The sequence below is a fragment of the Oncorhynchus kisutch genome, unplaced genomic scaffold (assembly GCF_002021735.2).
Source record: "Oncorhynchus kisutch isolate 150728-3 unplaced genomic scaffold, Okis_V2 scaffold4073, whole genome shotgun sequence".
Lineage (NCBI taxonomy): Eukaryota > Metazoa > Chordata > Actinopteri > Salmoniformes > Salmonidae > Oncorhynchus > Oncorhynchus kisutch.
The window spans coordinates 7,501-30,000 of record NW_022266018.1 but is presented as its reverse complement, the minus strand read 5'-3'; the positions used below and the strand labels follow the sequence as shown (position 1 = coordinate 30,000).

At 41.2% G+C, this 22,500-nt stretch overlaps 1 protein-coding gene across 1 annotated transcript in view; it reads left to right on the top strand.

Annotated features, from left to right (window-relative positions):
• LOC116373853 (disintegrin and metalloproteinase domain-containing protein 12) overlaps positions 1-22,500 on the top strand; it is a gene marked incomplete at its 3' end in the record, with an annotated part of 37,852 nt that overhangs the window by 11,864 nt on the left and 3,488 nt on the right. The window contains 1 exon segment of the mRNA XM_031822144.1: positions 14,186-14,307. Within this exon segment, the coding sequence (XP_031678004.1) occupies positions 14,186-14,307 (122 nt within the window).

The window sequence follows — 22,500 nt, the reverse complement described above, 5'->3', positions numbered from 1 at the left end:
TGTCATTCAAAACCACACTTTATTTCTGAGTCGCGCTCATGTCATGTGACACTTTATGGTGGAAACCCACATGTCTCACTCAAGGAGAGAAGATTTGACATTGACAAAATGGCGACGTACACATTGTTGGATTTCTGGCTGGTGGTCTCCATGTCTCAGGTCAGTCAGTTAAAGAGATGCTGGTAGACTGGCTGGTGGTCTCCAGGTCTCAGGTCAGTCAGTTAAGGAGATGCTGGTAGACTGGCTGGTGGTCTCCATGTCTCAGGTCAGTCAGTTAAGGAGATGCTGGTAGACTGGCTGGTGGTCTCCAGGTCTCAGGTCAGTCAGTTAAGGAGATGCTGGTAGACTGGCTGGTGGTCTCCATGTCTCAGGTCAGTCAGTTAAAGAGATGCTGGTAGACTGGCTGGTGGTCTCCGTGTCTCAGGTCAGTCAGTTAAAGAGATGCTGGTAGACTGGCTGGTGGTCTCTATGTCTCAGGTTAGTCAGTTAAGGAGATGCTGGTAGACTGGCTGGTGGTCTCCATGTCTCAGGTCAGTCAGTTAAAGAGATGCTGGTAGACTGGCTGGTGGTCTCCGTGTCTCAGGTCAGTCAGTTAAAGAGATTCTGGTAGACTGGCTGGTGGTCTCCGTGTCTCAGGTCAGTCAGAGATGCTGGTAGACTGGCTGGTGGTCCCCATGTCTCAGGTCAGTCAGTTAAAGAGATGCTGGTAGACTGGTTGGTGGTCTCCATGTCTCAGGTCAGTCAGTTAAGGAGATGCTGGTAGACTGGCTGGTGGTCTCCATGTCTCAGGTCAGTCAGTTAAGGAGATGCTGGTAGACTGGCTTTTGGTCTCTAGGTCTCAGGTTAGTCAGAGAAGCTGGTAGTCCATCCTCCTGGACTTGGACACAACTTCTCTCTATCGTTCTAATAAATAAAGTCAGAAAAGACAGATTAAAATATATTGTAATGAATAAGGAACTCAGCGCTTTCTTAAACGTGCTATACCGGATACTGCCGGCTGGTGCTGTAGTGAAGCAATGCCTCTGGAGGCGTTGAACAGAGACGATTGCAATTTGACACTGTATTCATTTCATACAGCACATGATCCCTTGTAACTTAAATGAACCGTGTTCTGTTATAGAGAGCCCTGACCTTTGTGACGATACAGTGGCAGAACTGATCTGATGACGTGGCCACTAACCCACCGCCACAGCTGTGTACTGTACATATAAATAACACAGGGCCATGCAGTACATACCATGGCTGCTGGTGTACATACCCTCCCCTCTTCTCTTTCTACTGTAGCTAGTCTCCTACCTGCAGTACATACCATGGCTGCTGGTGTACATACCCTCCCCTCTTCTCGTTCTACTGTAGCTAGTCTCCTACCTGCAGTACATACCATGGCTGCTGGTGTACATACCCTCCCCTCGTCTCTTCTCGTTCTACTGTAGCTAGTCTCCTACCTGCAGTACATACCATGGCTGCTGGTGTACATATCCTCCCCTCTTCTCGTTCTACTGTAGCTAGTCTCCTACCTGCAGTACATACCATGGCTGCTGGTGTACATACCCTCCCCTCTTCTCGTTCTGCTGTAGCTAGTCTCCTACCTGCAGTACATACCATGGCTGCTGGTGTACATACCCTCCCCTCTTCTCGTTCTACTGTAGCTAGTCTCCTACCTGCAGTACATACCATGGCGGCTGGTGTACATACCCTCCCCTCGTCTCTTCTCGTTCTACTGTAGCTAGTCTCCTACCTGCAGTACATACCATGGCTGCTGGTGTACATACCCTCCCCTCGTCTCTTCTCGTTCTACTGTAGCTAGTCTCCTACCTCCAGTACATACCATGGCTGCTGGTGTACGTACCCTCCCCTCTTCTCTTCTAGTTCTGCTGTAGCTAGTCTCCTACCTGCAGTACATACCATGGCTGCTGGTGTACATACCCTCCCCTCGTCTCTTCTCGTTCTACTGTAGCTAGTCTCCTACCTGCAGTACATACCATGGCTGCTGGTGTACACACCCTCCCCTCTTCTCTTTCTACTGTAGCTAGTCTCCTACCTGCAGTACATACCATGGCTGCTGGTGTACATACCCTCCCCTCTTCTCGTTCTACTGTAGCTAGTCTCCTACCTGCAGTACATACCATGGCGGCTGGTGTACATACCCTCCCCTCGTCTCTTCTCGTTCTACTGTAGCTAGTCTCCTACCTGCAGTACATACCATGGCTGCTGGTGTACATACCCTCCCCTCGTCTCTTCTCGTTCTACTGTAGCTAGTCTCCTACCTGCAGTACATACCATGGCTGCTGGTGTACACACCCTCCCCTCTTCTCTTCTAGTTCTACTGTAGCTAGTCTCCTACCTGCAGTACATACCATGGCTGCTGGTGTACATACCCTCCCCTCGTCTCTTCTCGTTCTACTGTAGCTAGTCTCCTACCTGCAGTACATACCATGGCTGCTGGTGTACGTACCCTCCCCTCTTCTCTTCTAGTTCTGCTGTAGCTAGTCTCCTACCTGCAGTACATACCATGGCTGCTGGTGTACATACCCTCCCCTCGTCTCTTCTCGTTCTACTGTAGCTAGTCTCCTACCTGCAGTACATACCATGGCTGCTGGTGTACATACCCTCCCCTCTTCTCTTTCTACTGTAGCTAGTCTCCTACCTGCAGTACATACCATGGCTGCTGGTGTACATACCCTCCCCTCTTCTCGTTCTACTGTAGCTAGTCTCCTACCTGCAGTACATACCATGGCTGCTGGTGTACATACCCTCCCCTCTTCTCTTTCTACTGTAGCTAGTCTCCTACATGCAGTACATACCATGGCTGCTGGTGTACATACCCTTCCCTCTTCTCTTCTCGTTCTGCTGTAGCTAGTCTCCTACCTGCAGTATATACCATGGCTGCTGGTGTACATACCCTCCCCTCTTCTCGTTCTACTGTAGCTAGTCTCCTACCTGCAGTACATACCATAGCTGCTGGTGTACATACCCTCCCATCTTCTCGTTCTACTGTAGCTAGTCTCCTACCTGCAGTACATACCATGGCTGCTGGTGTACATACCCTCCCTTCTTCTCTTTCTACTGTAGCTAGTCTCCTACCTGCAGTACATACCATGGCTGCTGGTGTACATACCCTCCCCTCTTCTCTTTCTACTGTAGCTAGTCTCCTACATGCAGTACATACCATGGCTGCTGGTGTACATACCCTCCCCTCTTCTCATTCTACTGTAGCTAGTCTCCTACCTGCAGTACATACCATGGCTGCTGGTGTACATACCCTCCCCTCTTCTCTTCTCGTTCTACTGTAGCTAGTCTCCTTCCTCCTCTCCCCTCCCCTCTTCTCTTCTCGTTCTACTGTACCTAGAGTCTCCTTCCCCTCTTCTCTTTCTAGTATAGCTGTATCCTGTCCTCCTTCTCATCTCTTTCTGGTATAACTGAATCCTTCCCTCCTTCTCTTTCTAATACAGCTGAAAATACAGCTGAATCCTTCCCTCCTTCTCTTTCTGGTGTAACTGAATCCTTCCCTCCTTCTCTTTCTGGTATAACTGAATCCTTCCCTCCTTCTCTTTCTGGTATAACTGAATCCTTCCCTCCTTCTCTTTCTGGTATAACTGAATCCTTCCCTCCTTCTCTTTCTGGTATAACTGAATCCTTCCCTCCTTCTCTTTCTGGTATAACTGAATCCTTCCCTCCTTCTCTTTCTGGTATAACTGAATCCTTCCCTCCTTCTCTTTCTGGTATAACTGAATCCTTCCCTCCTTCTCTTTCTGGTGTAACTGAATCCTTCCCTCCTTCTCTTTCTGGTATAACTGAATCCTTCCCTCCTTCTCTTTCTGGTATAACTGAATCCTTCCCTCCTTCTCTTTCTGGTATAACTGAATCCTCCCCTCCTTCTCTTTCTGGTATAGCTGAATCCTTCCCTCCTTCTCTTTCTGGTATAACTGAATCCTTCCCTCCTTCTCTTTCTGGTATAGCTGAATCCTTCCCTCCTTCTCTTTCTGGTATAACTGAATCCTTCCCTCCTTCTCTTTCTGGTATAGCTGAATCGTTCCCTCCTTCTCTTTCTCTTATAGCTGAATCCTTCCCTCATTCTCTTTCTGGTGTAGCTGAATCCTTCCCTCATTCTCTTTCTAATATAGCTGAATCCTTGACAGAGAGATGGAGAGACTGATATGTGCTTCACATGACAGAGAGATGGAGAGGAGAGGAGTCACATGACCCTGCTGTAAAGGTCTGCGTTCAAAAGTCCACAATCTAGGGCCTAGGTTGTCAGTGGAGCAACAGGGTATTGCAGTAAATGTGATATCTCATTGGGACCACGTTAACATTAACAGACTCACACTGGCTAAGACTTTTGTGGTCAAGGACTCTGGCTGGCGCAATGGCAGACACTCACCACAGGGGGCGCCTCAGTGAAGACTCCCCTCCCCATCCCTAAGGGATTTTACTGTTACTGTTCCCCCTCGGACAGCAGTGGGCGGTCCCTGAGGAAAGGGGAGTTTCCTAAGATAATTATGACATCATAATAGTGCCACAGCAAATGAGGTTAATATGAAAGGTTGGGTTTTTATTTATTTTTTATTTAACGAGGCAAGTCAGTTAAGAACAAATTCTTATTTACAATGATGGCCTACCGGGGAACAGTGGGTTAACTGCCTTGTTCAGGGGGCAGAACGACAGAGATTTACCTTGTCAGCTCGGGGATTCAAAAATTGCAACCTTCCTGTTACTAGTCCAATGCTCTAACTACTAGGCTTAAAGCCGCACCACCCTGTGTGTAGGGTCTATGAGAGAGAGAGAGAGAGAGAGAGAGAGAGAGAGAGAGAGAGAGAGAAAGCAACATAACTGTGGACAGGAACTTTTCTGATCCATTCACCAGCTCTTTCGCGTCTTTCTGACCCCAAATATAACATCTATTCTGCTCTACATGTTGTTGAGCTAATCTCCTAATGAATCCCACAATGAGCAATTCTCAGAATTGAACAGGCCTCCCATTCAAGTCAATGGTAGGATAATGGGTGGACTGGCGGCCACTGCGAGTTTACCCATAAGAACAAAGCAGGAAGTAAAAGCAGGAAGTAAAAGCAGGAAGTAAAAGCAGATAGTAAAAGCAGGAAGTAAAAGCAGGAAGTAACAGCAGGAAGTTACTCCATGGAAATATAATCCATATATTTAATTAAGCCAGTTCAGTCAGCCGAAAGCTGCCTTCAATTGATTAATGCTGGTAATAATAAATGATTCATTGCTCTGCCAGTGAGCCCCCCTGAAGGAGCAGAGCCTAACACCGACCTGAAATTTGCTCAGTACTGAAAAGAATGATAGGGAACATTGAACACAACCTGAGATTAAACATTGAACACAAACTGAGAGGGAACATTGAACACAACCTGAGAGGGAAACATTGAACACAACCTGAGAGAGAACATTGAACACAACCTGAGAGGGAACATTGACCACAACCTGAGATTAAACATTGAACACAAACCGAGAGGGAACATTGAACACAACCTGAGAGGGAAACATTGACCACAACCTGAGAGGGAAACATTGACCACAACCTGAGAGGGAACATTGACCACAACCTGAGAGGGAACATCGAACACAAACTGAGAGGGAAACATTGACCACAACCTGAGAGGGAAACATTGACCACAACCTGAGAGAGAAACATTGACCACAACCTGAGAGGGAAACATTGATCACAACCTGAGAGGGAAACATTGACCACAACCTGAGAGGGAAACATTGACCACAACCTGAGAGGGGAACATTGAACACAACCTGAGAGGGAACATTGAACACAACCTGAGAGGGAAACATTGACCACAACCTGAGAGGGAAACATTGACCACAACCTGAGAGGGAACATTGAACACAACCTGAGAGGGAACATTGAACACAACCTGAGAGGGAAACATTGACCACAACCTGAGAGGGAAACATTGACCAGAACCTGAGAGGGAAACATTTGACCACAACCTGAGAGGGAAACATTGACCACAACCTGAGAGGGAAACATTGACCACAACCTGAGAGGGAAACATTGACCACAACCTGAGAGGGAAACATTGACCACAACCTGAGAGGGAAACATTGACCACAACCTGAGAGGGAAACATTGACCACAACCTGAGAGGGAAACATTGAACGCAACCTGAACATTGAACACATCCTGAGAGGGAACATTGAACCCAACCTGAGAGGGAAACATTGACCACAACCTGAGAGGGAAACATTGAACACAACCTGAGAGGGAAACATTGAACACAACCTGAGAGGGAAACATTGACCACAACCTGAGAGGGAAACATTGACCACAACCTGAGAGGGAAACATTGACCACAACCTGAGAGGGAAACATTGACCACAACCTGAGAGGGAAACATTGACCACAACCTGAGAGGGAAACATTGACCACAACCTGAGAGGGAAACATTGACCACAACCTGAGAGGGAAACATTGACCACAACCTGAGAGGGAAACATTGACCACAACCTGAGAGGGAAACATTGACCACAACCTGAGAGGGAAACATTGACCACAACCTGAGAGGGAAACATTGAACACAACCTGAGAGGGAAACATTGAACACAACCTGAGAGGGAAACATTGACCACAACCTGAGAGGGAAACATTGACCACAACCTGAGAGGGAAACATTGACCACAACCTGAGAGGGAAACATTGAACGCAACCATTGACTTTCCAAAAGGAAATGAAGCGTTGTGATGATGTACATCTGATTAGATTAGCTCTATAAAGAGCACACTACCATATGTGTAAAAACCAGCCGACCATTGTAACTTTCTTTCAGTAAGACTGAGCTGATAGAAAACGTTTTACTTACTATGACTGGGTTGATATGTGGTTGTATTACCTGGCTACTTTAAGATGAACGCTCCCTAAACTGTAAATTGTTCTGGACAAGAGCGTCTGCTAAATTACTACAATTATCATTCTAAATGTACTTTTTGTACACTTTCAAAGCCGAAGTTTCCTCGTCTACACATTCTATTCTCTCATAGGTTTAATGCAACCCAATTCATTCTGATCTGGCTTTGCCATGATTGAATCCTCATGTTTTCATTGCCAAGACTGTGTTTCCCTCTAAGGTCTCAACATGAACTTTACACACTCTCCTCCCTCTCCAACTTCTAGTGTCTTCTATAACTTCTAGTGTCTTCTATAACTTCTAGTGTCTTCTATAACTTCTAGTGTCTTCTATAACATCTAGTGTCTTCTATAACTTCTAGTGTCTTCTATAACTGTCTCACTAACAAAGCCTACTTATTTTGCCGTAATCACAAGCTTAGTTTACTACTACACCTACTATTACTGTCGGCTACTACACTATTTACAGGTGAGAGATACAACTCTTCATAGAACTCTTTATGTCGACACAGCTGTTATTCGGAAAGAGCCTCTGATACCGCGAGGAACTAAGTACAGCGTGGTTGTGAACCGAGGCTGAGTTCCAAATGGCACGCTATTCCTTATACAGTTCACCAAATGGCACCCTATTCCCTATATAGTGCACCAAATGGCACCCTATTCACTATATAGTTCACCAAATGGCACCCTATTCCCTATAAAGTTCACCAAATGACACCCTATTCCCTATAAAGTGCACCAAATGGCAACCTATTCCTTATATAGTTCACCAAATGGCACCCTATTCCCTATATAGTGCACCAAATGGCACCCTATTCCCTATATAATGCACGCACACGGCCGCATGGACGCACACACACACACACACACACACACACACACAGATACACACACACACACACACACACACACACACACACACACACACACACACACACACACACACACACACACACACACACACACACACACACACACACACACACACACACACAGAGACACAGGGACACAGGGACACAGAGACACACAGGCACAAACAGACAGAAGAAGTTCTCAGACTGTCTACCTGACTGGTGGTCTGTCTTGACATTTGACCCCATCATGTTTATTATGATCCTCCTGTGGTTATAGGACCGGGGGGGGGGGGGGGGGGGGGGGGTGCTGCTACAACAGGGATGCTGGTCTGTGCTAGTTCCTGTATGACCTCATACACAATCCTATCCTCCCATGATGCATGGTTCTCCTCATGCTGGCCCAGGCCGGATGGGAGTATGAGTTATACAGTCTGTTTGCTGAGCTAGTTTCTTCTGGTCTGAGTTATTAGCTTAGTCATGATGAATGCCGTGCAGGATTGAGGTTCTCAGTACAGACAGAAGAGCAAAGCCTGGGAGGATGGGGAAGGAGAACGGTGATGGGGGAATGTAGGGCAGCAGGGCTGGGGAATGTAGGGCTGCAGGGCTGGGGAATGTAGGGCAGTAGGGCTGGGGAATGTAGGGGAGCAGGGCCGGGGAATGTAGGGCAGTAGGGCTGGGGAATGTAGGGCAGTAGGGCTGGGGAATGTAGGGCAGGAGTACTGGGGAATGTAGGGCAATATTACTGGGGAATGTAGGGCAGCAGGGCTGGGGAATGTAGGGCAGTAGTACTGGGGAATGCAGGGCAGTAGTACTGGGGAATGCAGGGCAGTAGGGCTGGGGAATGTAGGGCAGGAGTACTGGGGAATGCAGGGCAGTAGGGCCGTGGAATGTAGGGCAGCAAGGCTGGGGAATGTAGGGCAGTAGCACTGGGGAATGTAGGGCAGTAGTACTGGGGAATGCAGGGCAGTAGGGCTGGGGAATGTAGGGCAGGAGTACTGGGGAATGTAGGGCAGCAGGGCTGGGGAATGTAGGGCAGGAGTACTGGGGAATGTAGGGCAGTAGTACTGGGGAATGTAGGGCAGTAGTACTGGGGACTGTAGGGCAGCAGGGCTGGGGAATGTAGGGCAGCAGGGCTGGGGAATGTAGGGCAGTAGGGCTGGGGAATGTAGGGCAGCAGGGCTGGGGAATGCAGGGCAGTAGTACTGGGGAATGTAGGGCAGTAGTACTGGGGAATGTAGGGCAGTAGTACTGGGGAATGTAGGGCAGTAGTACTGGGGAATGTAGGGCAGCAGTACTGGGGACTGTAGGGCAGCAGGGCTGGGGAATGTAGGGCAGCAGTGCTGGTGAATGTAGGGCAGAAGGGCCGGGGCATGTGGGGCAGTAGGGCCGGGGAATGTAGGGCAGCTGGGCTGGGGAATGTAGGGCAGCAGTACTGGGGACTGTAGGGCAGCAGGGCCTGGGAATGTAGGGCAGTAGGGCTGGGGAATGTAGGGCAGTAGGGCTGGGGAATGTAGGGCAGTAGGGCTGGGGAATGTAGGGCGGTAGGGCTGGGGAATGTAGGGCAGTAGGGCTGGGGAATGTAGGGCAGTAGGGCCGAGGTTCCTTAAACAGTGGACGGCTGTGGTCAGTGTTGGTTTTAGTTTACCTAGTTGTCTAACAGGTAGACTCAACAGTTATTAGGTATCTGTTATCAGCTAAGTGATACACATCAGACTTGAGCCTTGGAGGTTTTCTCAGTACAGACAAATAGAACAAATGGACAACAGCTGGTTCAGCTGAGGAGTACAGGTCAGGAACATAGTGTTGGGGTTAGGTCAGGAACATGGTGTTAGGGTTAGGTCAGGGACATAGTGGTGGGGTTAGGTCAGGAACATAGTGGTGGGGTTAGGTCAGGAACATAGTAGTGGGGTTAGGTCAGAAACATAGTGGTGGGGTTAGGTCAGGAACATAGTGGTGGGGTTAGGGTTAGGTCAGGAACATAGTGGTGGGGTTAGGGTTAGGTCAGGAACATAGTGGTGGGGTTCGTTAACATGTCTGGCTAACAGTGAAGGACAGAGGAACTTCAGGGATTAGTTAACAAGGCTGGCTAACAGTGAAGGACAGAGGAACTTCAGGGATTAGTTAACAAGGCTGGCTAACAGTGAAGGACAGAGGAACTTCAGGGATTAGTTAACAAGGCTGGCTAACAGTGAAGGACAGAGGAACTTCAGGGATTAGTTAACAAGGCTGGCTAACAGTGAAGGACAGAGGAACTTCAGGGATTAGTTAACAAGGCTGGCTAACAGTGAAGGACAGAGGAACTTCAGGGATTAGTTAACAAGGCTGGCTGACAGTGAAGGACAGAGGAACTTCAGGGATTAGTTAACAAGGCTGGCTGACAGTGAAGGACAGAGGAACTTCAGGGGTTAGTTAACAAGGCTGGCTAACAGTGAAGGACAGAGGAACTTCCGGGATTAGTTAACAAGGCTGGCTAACAGTGAAGGACAGAGGAACTTCAGGGATTAGTTAACAAGGCTGGCTAACAGTGAAGGACAGAGGAACTTCAGGGATTAGTTAACAAGGCTGGCTAACAGTGAAGGACAGAGGAACTTCAGGGGTTTGTTAACAAGGCTGGCTAACAGTGAAGGACAGAGGAACTTCAGGGATTAGTTAACAAGGCTGGCGTACAGTGAAAGACAGAGGAACATCAGGGGTTAGTTAACAAGGCTGGCTAACAGTGAAGGACAGAGGAACTTCAGGGATTAGTTAACAAGGCTGGCTAACAGTGAAGGACAGAGGAACTTCAGGGATTAGTTAACAAGGCTGGCTAACAGTGAAGGACAGAGGAACTTCAGGGATTAGTTAACAAGGCTGGCTAACAGTGAAGGACAGAGGAACTTCAGGGATTAGTTAACAAGGCTGGCTAACAGTGAAGGACAGAGGAACTTCAGGGATTAGTTAACAAGGCTGGCTAACAGTGAAGTACAGAGGAACTTCAGGGGTTTGTTAACAAGGCTGGCTGACTCAGAAATTCCCGATTGAGTCATGAGAATGAGACACATGAGAAAGAAATGGATTGAAGAAAAGAGACACATCGCAGACTGTTGAATGCTCTCAGTTTTATTGTGAAACGTTTCCACCCAAATGTCTTAGTCAGGCTTTGTTAATACTGTGTAGGTCTCACACACACGCACACACACACACACACACACACACACACACACACACACACACACACACACACACACACACACACACACACACACACACACACACACACACACACACACACACACACACACACACACACACACACACACAACACACACATTCCTCTACTCTGTTCATACAATCAGAAAAGGTCTAGTTTGCCATGTATTGTGTTTGAAATGTGATGCAGAAGTAGACTGAGAAAAAACAAGGACAAGCTGGACAGACGGTCAATATCCTTCAGTTCCCGTCTGAAACAAGTTGGTCAATATCCTTCAGTTCCCCCTCTGAAACACGCTGGTCAATATCCTTCAGTTCCCCCTCTGAAACAAGCTGGACGGACGGTCAATATCCTTCAGTTCCCCTCTGAAACAGGCTGGTCAATATCCTTCAGTTCCCCCTCTGAAACAAGCTGGACGGACGGTCAATATCCTTCAGTTCCCCCTCTGAAACAGGCTGGTCAATATCCTTCAGTTCCCCCTCTGAAACAGGCTGGTCAATATCCTTCAGTTCCCCCTCTGAAACAAGCTGGTCAATATCCTTCAGTTCCCCCTCTGAAACACGCTGGACGGACGGTCAATATCCTTCAGTTCCCCTTCTGAAACACACTTCCTCTAAGCCCCCCCCCACTCCCCACACACACTTCCTCTAAGCCCACACACGAACACAGCCGACCGACTGACCGACCGCATAATGACCAAAAACAAATCAGTCAGTCACACAAACACACAGAGGGAATCCATCGGTCTGGAAATGATCAGTCTTTGAGAGAGAGAGAGAGAGAGAGAGTCTTAGCCTGAAGAACAAACACACGGAGGGAATCCATCGGTCTGGAATAGATCAGTCTTTGAGAGAGAGAGTCTTAGCCAGAAGAACAAACACACGGAGGGAATCCATCGGTCTGGAATAGATCAGTCTTTGAGAGAGAGATTCTCATCCAGAAGAACAAACAAACAATAGATTCACAATGTTTGTCCTGAGACAAATGGAGGCAATAAACTGTTCTGTGTTAAGACAAGCCACTGGATCTCCAGGGTGCCTCCCAAATGGCATCCCATTCCCTATATAGTGCACTACTTTGGACCAGGGCCTATAGGGTATCATTTTAGACACAGTCCTAGGTTTCAATTTCCCCACTAGTCTGAGGAGAGCTGATTACTGTAGTGGAGATCCTGTTAGCATGGTTTTTAAACACCCTGCTATTGGATTAATAGAGATCCTGTTAGCATGGTTTTTAAACACCCTGCTATTGGATTAGTAGAGATCCTGTTAGCATGGTTTTTAAACACCCTGCTATTGGATTAGTAGAGATCCTGTTAGCATGGTCTTTAAGCACCCTGCTATTGGATTAGTAGAGATCATGTTAGCACGGTCTTTAAGTACCCTGCTATTGGATTCTGGAGCCAGTGTGTCTGTGTGTGAGTTCATGATGGAGTTTTAAATGGAGATTGCTGTCTCGGTCACAGTCCTGAGTGGCAAAACACTCTGTATAGCTGCCCTTCTCTTTTACCTCACCCTCCTCAAGCTCCTCAGGCGATACACAGTGCCTGGCCGGTATTGGATTTTGGGGGAAAATGTGGCCAGCCATAATCGACTGAAGCCCCAGAGCTCTTAGGACAGGGACCATTAGGTCTCACTTAACTCAGACAGACAGAACAGAACACTCCTCAGAGAGTAGATAAGCAGACCACACAGAAGGAGAATAACCAAATCTTAGAAGGCTCAGATCCCCCAACTCCATGTGGTTATCACAGAGATCACTAGCAATCCAAGCTCAGAGGGCCCAAACCTATGGCCCAAACCTATGGCCCAAACCTATGGCCCAAACCCCAAGCGATACAAAGACCAATCCAAGCTCAGAGGGTCCAAACCTATGGCCCAAACCCCAAGAGACACAAGGAGCCAATCCAAGCTTAGAGTGCCCAAACCTATGGCCCAAACCTATGGCCCAAACCTATAGCCCAAACCTATGGCCCAAACCCCATGAGATACAAGGAGCCAATCCAAGCTCAGAGGCCTCAAACCTATGGCCCAAACCTATGGCCCAAACCTATAGCCCAAACCTATGGCCCAAACCTATGGCCCAAACCTATGGCCCAAACCCCAAGAGACACAAGGAGCCAATCCAAGCTTAGAGGGCCCAAACCTATGGCCCAAACCTATAGCCCAAACCTATAGCCCAAACCTATGGCCCAAACCTATAGCCCAAACCCCAAGAGACACAAGGAGCCAATCCAAGCTCAGAGGCCTCAAACCTATGGCCCAAACCCCAAGAGACACAAGGAATAGACTGCCAAAATATATGTCCTAAACCCCACGAGATACAAGGAAGCAATCCAAGCTTGGAATACTCAGGCTCAGAATGCTTAGAACCCCCCCCAACATAATTATTCAAATGAACATCAGCTTGTGATGATGGGATGGTTCTGGTTTCCAGGGAGACTGACATTTCTTCTCATCCCTTGATGTCTAAATGCTACTAGTGATTAGTGATGTGTGTGTGTGTGTGTGTGTGTGTGTGTGTGCGTGCGTGCGTGCGTGCGTGCGTGCGTGCGCGTGTGTGTGTGTGTGTGTGTGTGTGTGTGTGTGTGTGTGTGTGTGTGTGTGTGTGTGTGTGTGTGTGTGTGTGTGTGTGTGTGTGTGTGTGTGTGTGTGTCAGGCTCTTTGTGCTAACTGACAGTCTATATAAAAGCACAAAAACAGATGTCTTGAAAGAACTCCGAGTTTTGTTTTTTTGATGTCTGCCATTTTTACGATTTCATTATCTTGTCAGCTGCAACACAAGGTGCTATTTGCACGGTCTGTCTGTCAGATAGGACTACAGTAATTATATGTAATTGTGACATCCTGTATTGCAAGGTTAAGTACCATGTCAAACCCTGTTCTACCATGTACAGTTTAACTGTTACAATGGTCCCCCCCCCCCCCAGGTCTTCATAATGGGGATGGGATGACAGATCCGCTTTACAAGTGCCTGCAGGAAAACAGCTCAGTGAAGAACGAGGTTGCCGTCTATGTTAAACCAACGTCAGTTTCGCCAGACTGATACACTCCCTGTAAATTTGAATGGGGATGAGTATGTCCACTGTCATCCAAGTGGATGTCTTTCCTCATTGAAGTGAGCACTATCTTGTTGTTTCTGTAGGTCATCTTCTTTGTTGACTGAGCTGAATCTCTACAGACGCTCAATGTCAATGTGATTGGGTGAGTACGTCAGCCAAGTCTCATTACTTCTTCTAATCTGTTTTACTTCTCTCATCCACAGGGAGACCACTTGCTACAACCAATCAGCAGAGGTCTACCGCCAAGCTGAAACACTACGGGACAACTGTACCTCTCCTATTGGTCGGAGAAGAATGGAGACCAGTCAGTCTGCTCCAATCACAGGTCAATATCAACCAGGGCGGGTCTACACAAGATGCCTATTGGCTATCAAATCATAGCCTGGAATTAAACTGAAGAAACAATAGTGAAACAGAGGCGATACTCAGTCTATTACTCTATATAGTATATATCTATGGTATATAGTCTACTACTCTATATAGTATATATCTATGGTATATAGTCTACTACTCTATATCGTATATAGTCTACTACTCTATATAGTATATATCTATGGTATATAGTCTACTACTCTATATAGTATATAGTCTACTACTCTGTATAGTATATAGTCTACTACTCTATATAGTATATAGTCTACTACTCTATATCGTATATAGTCTACTACTCTGTATAGTATATAGTCTACTACTCTGTATAGTATATAGTCTACTACTCTATATAGTATATAGTCTACTACTCTATATCGTATATAGTCTACTACTCTGTATAGTATATAGTCTACTTCTCTGTATAGTATATAGTCTACTTCTCTGTATAGTATATATCTATGGTATATAGTCTACTACTCTGTATAGTATATAGTCTACTACTCTGTATAGTATATAGACTACTACTCTGTATAGTATATAGTCTACTTCTCTGTATAGTATATAGTCTACTACTCTGTATAGTATATAGTCTACTTCTCTGTATAGTATATAGTCTACTTCTCTGTATAGTATATATCTATGGTATATAGTCTACTACTCTGTATAGTATATAGTCTACTACTCTGTATAGTATATAGTCTACTTCTCTGTATAGTATATAGTCTATTTCTCTGTATAGTATATAGTCTACTACTCTATATAGTTATAGTCTACTACTCTGTATAGTATATAGTCTACTTCTCTGTATAGTATATAGTCTACTACTCTGTATAGTATATAGTCTACTACTCTGTATAGTATATAGTCTACTTCTCTGTATAGTATATAGTCTACTTCTCTGTATAGTATATAGTCTACTACTCTATATAGTATATAGTCTACTTCTCTGTATAGTATATAGTCTACTACTCTGTACAGTATATAGTCTACTACTCTATATAGTATATAGTCTACTACTCTGTATAGTATATAGTCTACTACTCTATATAGTATATAGTCTACTTCTCTGTATAGTATATAGTTTACTTCTCTGTATAGTATATCGTCTACTTCTCTGTATAGTATATAGTCTACTACTCTATATAGTATATAGTCTACTTCTCTGTATAGTATATAGTCTACTTCTCTGTATAGTACATAGTCTACTACTCTATATAGTATATAGTCTACATCTCTGTATAGTATATAGTCTACTACTCTGTATAGTATATAGTCTACTTCGCTGTATAGTATATAGTCTACTTCTCTGTATAGTATATAGTCTACTACTCTATATAGTATATAGTCTACTTCTCTGTATAGTATATAGTCTACTACTCTGTACAGTATATAGTCTACTACTCTATATAGTATATAGTCTACTACTCTGTATAGTATATAGTCTACTACTCTATATAGTATATAGTCTACTACTCTGTACAGTATATAGTCTACTACTCTATATAGTATATAGTCTACTTCTCTGTATAGTATATAGTCTACTTCTCTGTATAGTATATAGTCTACTACTCTGTATAGTATATAGTCTACTTCTCTGTATAGTATATAGTCTACTTCTCTATATAGTATATAGTCTACACCTCTGTATAGTATATAGTCTACTACTCTGTATAGTATATAGTCTACTTCTCTGTATAGTATATCGTCTACTTCTCTGTATAGTATATAGTCTACTACTCTATATAGTATATAGTCTACTACTCTATATAGTATATAGTCTACTACTCTGTATAGTATATAGTCTACTACTCTATATAGTATATAGTCTACTACTCTGTATAGTATATAGTCTACTACTCTGTATAGTATATAGTCTACTACTCTATATAGTATATAGTCTACTACTCTGTATAGTATATATCTATGGTATATAGTCTACTACTCTGTATAGTATATAGTCTACTACTCTATATAGTATATAGTCTACTACTCTATATAGTATATAGTCTACTACTCTGTATAGTATATATCTATGGTATATAGTCTACTACTCTGTATAGTATATAGTCTACTACTCTATATAGTATATAGTCTACTACTCTGTATAGTATATATCTATGGTATATAGTCTACTACACTATATAGTATATAGTCTACTACTCTGTATAGTATATATCTATGGTATATAGTCTACTACACTATATAGTATATAGTCTACTTCTCTGTATAGTATATAGTCTACTACTCTATATAGTATATAGTCTACTTCTCTGTATAGTATATAGTCTACTACTCTATATAGTATATAGTCTACTACTCTATATAGTATATAGTCTACTTCTCTGTATAGTATATAGTCTACTACTCTGTATAGTATATAGTCTACTACTCTATATAGTATATAGTCTACTACTCTGTATAGTATATAGTCTACTTCTCTGTATAGTATATAGTCTACTACTCTGTATAGTATATAGTCTACTACTCTGTATAGTATATAGTCTACTACTCTGTATAGTATATAGTCTACTTCTCTATATAGTATATAGTCTACTACTCTATATCGTATATAGTCTACTACTCTATATAGTATATATCTATGGTATATAGTCTACTACTCTGTATAGTATATAGTCTACTACTCTGTATAGTATATAGTCTACTACTCTGTATAGTATAGTCTACTACTCTATATAATATATAGTCTACTACTCTGTATAGTATATATCTATGGTATATAGTCTACTACTCTGTATAGTATATCGTCTACTACTCTATATAGTATATAGTCTACTACTCTGTATAGTATATATCTATGGTATATAGTCTACTACTCTATATAGTATATAGTCTACTACTCTGTATAGTATATAGTCTACTACTCTATATAGTATATAGTCTACTACTCTATATAGAATATAGTCTACTACTCTATATAGTATATAGTCTACTACTCTGTATAGTATATAGTCTACTACTCTATATAGTATATAGTCTACTACTCTATATAGTATATAGTCTACTACACTATATAGTATATAGTCTACTACACTATATAGTATATAGTCTACTTCTCTGTATAGTATATAGTCTACTACTCTATATAGTATATAGCCTACTACTCTGTATAGTATATAGTCTACTTCTCTGTATAGTATATAGTCTACTTCTCTATATAGTATATAGTCTACACCTCTGTATAGTATATAGTCTACTACTCTGTATAGTATATAGTCTACTTCTCTGTATAGTATATCGTCTACTTCTCTGTATAGTATATAGTCTACTACTCTATATAGTATATAGTCTACTACTCTATATAGTATATAGTCTACTACTCTGTATAGTATATAGTCTACTACTCTATATAGTATATAGTCTACTACTCTGTATAGTATATAGTCTACTACTCTGTATAGTATATAGTCTACTACTCTATATAGTATATAGTCTACTACTCTGTATAGTATATATCTATGGTATATAGTCTACTACTCTGTATAGTATATAGTCTACTACTCTATATAGTATATAGTCTACTACTCTGTATAGTATATATCTATGGTATATAGTCTACTACACTATATAGTATATAGTCTACTACTCTATATAGTATATAGTCTACTACTCTATATAGTATATAGTCTACTTCTCTGTATAGTATATAGTCTACTACTCTGTATAGTATATAGTCTACTACTCTATATAGTATATAGTCTACTACTCTATATAGTATATAGTCTACTTCTCTATATAGTATATAGTCTACTACTCTATATCGTATATAGTCTACTACTCTATATAGTATATATCTATGGTATATAGTCTACTACTCTGTATAGTATATAGTCTACTACTCTGTATAGTATATAGTCTACTACTCTGTATAGTATATAGTCTACTACTCTATATAATATATAGTCTACTACTCTGTATAGTATATATCTATGGTATATAGTCTACTACTCTGTATAGTATATCGTCTACTACTCTATATAGTATATAGTCTACTACTCTGTATAGTATATATCTATGGTATATAGTCTACTACTCTATATAGTATATAGTCTACTACTCTGTATAGTATATAGTCTACTACTCTATATAGTATATAGTCTACTACTCTATATAGAATATAGTCTACTACTCTATATAGTATATAGTCTACTACTCTGTATAGTATATAGTCTACTACTCTATATAGTATATAGTCTACTACTCTATATAGTATATAGTCTACTACACTATATAGTATATAGTCTACTACACTATATAGTATATAGTCTACTTCTCTGTATAGTATATAGTCTACTACTCTATATAGTATATAGCCTACTACTCTGTATAGTATATAGTCTACTACTCTGTACAGTATATAGTCTACTACTCTATATAGTATATAGTCTACTACTCTGTATAGTATATAGCCTACTACTCTATATAGTATATAGTCTACTTCTCTGTACAGTATATCGTCTACTACTCTGTATAGTATATAGTCTACTACTCTGTATAGTATATAGTCTACTTCTCTGTATAGTATATAGTCTACTACTCTGTATAGTATATAGTCTACTACTCTGTATAGTATATAGTCTACTACTCTATATAGTATATAGTCTACTACTCTATATAGTATATAGTCTACTACTCTATATAGTATATATCTATGGTATATAGTCTACTACTCTATATAGTATATAGTCTACTACTCTATATAGTATATAGTCTACTACTCTGTATAGTATATAGTCTACTACTCTATATAGTATATAGTCTACTACTCTATATAGTATATAGTCTACTACTCTATATAGTATATATCTATGGTATATAGTCTACTACTCTGTATAGTATATCGTCTACTACTCTATATAGTATATAGTCTACTACTCTGTATAGTATATATCTATGGTATATAGTCTACTACTCTATATAGTATATAGTCTACTACTCTGTATAGTATATAGTCTACTACTCTATATAGTATATAGTCTACTACACTATATAGTATATAGTCTACTACACTATATAGTATATAGTCTACTTCTCTGTATAGTATATAGTCTACTACTCTATATAGTATATAGCCTACTACTCTGTATAGTATATAGTCTACTACTCTGTACAGTATATAGTCTACTACTCTATATAGTATATAGTCTACTACTCTGTATAGTATATAGCCTACTACTCTATATAGTATATAGTCTACTTCTCTGTACAGTATATCGTCTACTACTCTGTATAGTATATAGTCTACTACTCTGTATAGTATATAGTCTACTTCTCTGTATAGTATATAGTCTACTACTCTGTATAGTATATAATCTACTTCTCTGTATAGTATATAGTCTACTTCTCTGTATAGTATATATCTATGGTATATAGTCTACTACTCTGTATAGTATATAGTCTACTACTCTGTATAGTATATAGACTACTACTCTGTATAGTATATAGTCTACTTCTCTGTATAGTATATAGTCTACTACTCTGTATAGTATATAGTCTACTTCTCTGTATAGTATATAGTCTACTTCTCTGTAGAGTATATATCTATGGTATATAGTCTACTGCTCTGTATAGTATATAGTCTACTACTCTGTATAGTATATAGTCTACTACTCTGTATAGTATATAGTCTACTTCTCTGTATAGTATATAGTCTACTACTCTATATAGTATATAGTCTACTACTCTATATAGTATATAGTCTACTTCTCTGTATAGTATATAGTCTACTACTCTGTATAGTATATAGTCTACTACTCTATATAGTATATAGTCTACTACCCTATATCGTATATAGTATACTACTCTATATAGTATATATCTATGGTATATAGTCTACTACTCTGTATAGTATATAGTCTACTTCTCTATATAGTATATAGTCTACTACTCTATATCGTATATAGTCTACTACTCTATATAGTATATATCTATGGTATATAGTCTACTACTCTGTATAGTATATAGTCTACTACTCTGTATAGTATATAGTCTACTACTCTATATAGTATATAGTCTACTACTCTGTATAGTATATAGTCTACTACTCTGTATAGTATATAGTCTACTTCTCTGTATAGTATATAGTCTACTACTCTATATAGTATATAGTCTACTTCTCTGTATAGTATATAGTCTACTACTCTGTATAGTATATAGTCTACTTCTCTGTATAGTATATAGTCTACTATTCTATATAGTATATATCTATGGTATATAGTCTACTACTCTGTATAGTATATAGTCTACTACTGTATATAGTATATAGTCTACTACTCTGTATAGTATATAGCCTACTACTCTGTATAGTATATAGTCTACTACTCTGTATAGTATATAGTCTACTTCTCTGTATAGTATATAGTCTACTACTCTATATAGTATATAGTCTACTACTCTGTATAGTATATAGTCTACTACTCTATATAGTATATAGTCTACTACTCTATATAGTATATAGTCTACTACTCTGTATAGTATATAGCCTACTACTCTGTATAGTATATAGTCTACTACTCTGTATAGTATATAGTCTACTTCTCTGTATAGTATATAGTCTACTACTCTATATAGTATATAGTCTACTACTCTATATAGTATATAGTCTACTACTCTATATAGTATATAGCCTACTACTCTGTATAGTATATAGTCTACTACTCTATATAGTATATAGTCTACTACTCTGTATAGTATATAGCTGTGGTATATAGTCTACTACTCTGTATAGTATATAGCTGTTGTAAAGGGATGGGTGACTCTGTATAGTATATAGCTGTTGGTATATAGTCTACTACTCTGTATAGTATATAGCTGTTGTAAAGGGATGGGTGACTCTGTATAGTATATAGCTGTTGGTATATAGTCTACTACTCTGTATAGTATATAGCTGTGGTATATAGTCTACTACTCTGTATAGTATATAGCTGTTGGTAAAGGGATGGATGACTCTGTATAGTATATAGCTGTTGGTATATAGTCTACTACTCTGTATAGTATATAGCTGTGGTATATAGTCTACTCTGTATAGTATATAGTCTACTACTCTGTATAGTATATAGTCTACTACTCTGTATAGTATATAGCTGTTGGTATATAGTCTACTACTCTGTATAGTATATAGCTGTTGGTATATAGTCTACTCTGTATAGTATATAGCTGTTGGTATAGTCTACTCTGTATAGTATTTAGTCTACTACTCTGTATAGTATATAGTCTACTACTCTGTATAGTATATAGTCTACTACTCTGTATAGTATATAGTCTACTACTCTGTATAGTATATAGTCTACTACTCTGTATAGTATATAGCTGTTGGTATATAGTCTACTACTCTGTATAGTATATAGTCTACTACTCTGTATAGTATATAGCTGTTGGTATAGTCTACTACTCTGTATAGTATATAGTCTACTACTCTGTATAGTATATAGCTGTTGGTATAGTCTACTACTCTGTATAGTATATAGTCTACTACTCTGTATAGTATATAGTCTACTACTCTGTATAGTATATAGCTGTTGGTATATAGTCTACTCTGTATAGTATATAGCTGTTGTAAAGGGATGGATGACTTGGCCTACAGGGCATTGCTCTTCCCCTCCTGAGTCATTGACCTAAACAGGACCTCACAGTGAGAGTGTGTGCTTGTGTGTGTGCGTGCATGTGTCCGTCTGTGTTTATGTGTGTGTGTGTGTGTGTGTGTGTGTGTGCGTGTGTGTGTGTGTGTGTATGTGTGTGTTTCTGTGAGTGTGTGTGTTTGAGTTTGTGTTTATGTGTGTTTGTGTATGTGCATGTGTTTGTGTGTATGTGTGAGTGTGTTTGTTTTTGTGTGTGTGTGATATAGAGAGATAGAATGAGAGAATGTATGTGTGAGAGAGAGATAGGGAGGAGAGAGAGAGATAGGAGGATAGAGAGAGAGAGGTAGGGAGGGAGAGAGAGATAGGAGGATAGAGAGAGAGAGGTAGGGAGGGAGAAAGAGAGAGAGAAAGGGAGGGAGATAGAGGGGCAGGGAGGGAGAGAGAGGTAGGGAGGCTAGAGAGAGGGAGGTAGGGAGGATAGAGAGAGAGAGAGAGAGAGAGAGAGAGAGAGAGAGAGAGAGAAAGGTAGGGAGGGAGAGAGAGATAGGGAG